This window comes from Morone saxatilis, unplaced genomic scaffold, assembly GCF_004916995.1.
Source record: "Morone saxatilis isolate NCDOM2014 unplaced genomic scaffold, NCSU_SB_2.0 Contig14, whole genome shotgun sequence".
NCBI lineage: Eukaryota > Metazoa > Chordata > Actinopteri > Moronidae > Morone > Morone saxatilis.
In genome coordinates this window covers 9,448,629-9,450,002 of record NW_023339696.1, presented here as the reverse complement: position 1 = coordinate 9,450,002, position 1,374 = coordinate 9,448,629, and the positions used below count along the sequence as shown (strand labels likewise).

The window sequence follows — 1,374 nt, the reverse complement described above, 5'->3', positions numbered from 1 at the left end:
AATTGAATTGAATTAAATTGAAAACTACAAGAAACACTGTTTTGTTTCTGCGACTCATTACTTACAGTGATAATGTCATTCTTCCTGAAGCCCAGTTCATCGTCATCGTGTCGCTCAAAGTCCAGCAAAGCCTTTGCCCGTCTCCGTCGGTTGCGAGACACCACAAGAAAGTTTTCATGATCTCGCTGATGGCTCTCCATGGAGTAGTCAGGAGTCAGTTCCTAGAGAAACAAGATGGGAGAAGTAAGCTCAAAATGGATGGAGGTATCCATACTGAATGCTGTTTTTGGTTGATTTATAGTCCACAGGGGACATATACCACACTGTTCCTTGCTGCAGTGTGTGAACTCACAGAACTAGAGTGACGTGGGTCCAGACAGTGGAAGTGCTCTGCAGTGCGGGCAATGGCCTCTCGCAGGGCTGCCACCAGCTCGGTCTGTTTAATATTCTTGGATTTCAGGGCCTCTGCCTCATCCTCCCCAAACAGCAGGGAGCTCAGGGTGGACTTCCTGCGGAGGGACTGTCTCCTCACCACCTGAACATATATAAATGCAGGATAAATGATTAGATTTTTTTTTACTATTTTAATAAAAACCTAGGACACATAATTGATACTTCACACCACTTTCAAATTTGACAACAACTGACCTTATTGAGATTGGTGTTGAGTGTTGTGTTGTTTCCATTGTTGAGCTGCGTCTGTTCATTTAGGATGTAGGCTAAGTGCTTGTGTCGGTGGGCTTCCAGGGTTTCCTGGGATAGCGTCCCTGCTAGTCTCATAGCCTCCCCGAGAACTGCAGGCCCATCTCTCAGCTGGCTTGGCAAGTCTGATAGAGTATTAAAAATGGACGCAGAGTTCTCTGATGATATGAGCTCCTCCTCCTGGGGTCAGGGAGTACATTTCACAAGGATTAATCCTCAACATAAGCAGGTTTTTTTAAATAGTAGAAGTAGCCAATCAATATTTGGTGTGGGATGGTTTCTAGCTGTAGTAGAGAATAAAGTCTGTTGGCATTAATTGCTGTAACATGACCTTTAAATAAATAGAAACTATCATTGTCATCATCTGCTATAGAAGAAAAATCAATTCAGCACACACAGAGAGACCAAAACAATAAAATAAGTCAGCATTTCAGCAAAGAGTAAACTGTATCACGGAGTCAAGACCTACAAAATACTGTAGGTGGTGTAGTGCTAATACCTTGATCTTGAGCATGCCCAGCGTAACCTGGAAGAGCACCAATGAGCCCTGGTAGAAGAGCAGGTCCCAGATCCTAAGGAGCAGGCGAATGTCCACGACACTGGCAAATGATGTCAGGAACCAATGCAGTGTGATCAGCGACAACTCTGGATGGGGGGGGAAAAAAAAAAAAA

At 44.1% G+C, this 1,374-nt stretch overlaps 1 protein-coding gene across 2 annotated transcripts in view; it reads right to left on the bottom strand.

The window, feature by feature from the left end:
* sgsm3 (small G protein signaling modulator 3) overlaps positions 1-1,374 on the bottom strand; it is a 12,129-nt gene that overhangs the window by 3,666 nt on the left and 7,089 nt on the right. For both annotated transcript variants that reach the window (XM_035654918.1, XM_035654917.1), the window contains 4 exons: positions 1,202-1,347; positions 649-882; positions 353-535; positions 66-221 (listed from right to left, as the gene is read on the bottom strand). In XM_035654918.1, coding sequence (XP_035510811.1) covers positions 66-221; positions 353-535; positions 649-882; positions 1,202-1,347 — 719 coding nt within the window. The remainder of the gene's footprint in view (positions 1-65; positions 222-352; positions 536-648; positions 883-1,201; positions 1,348-1,374) is intronic.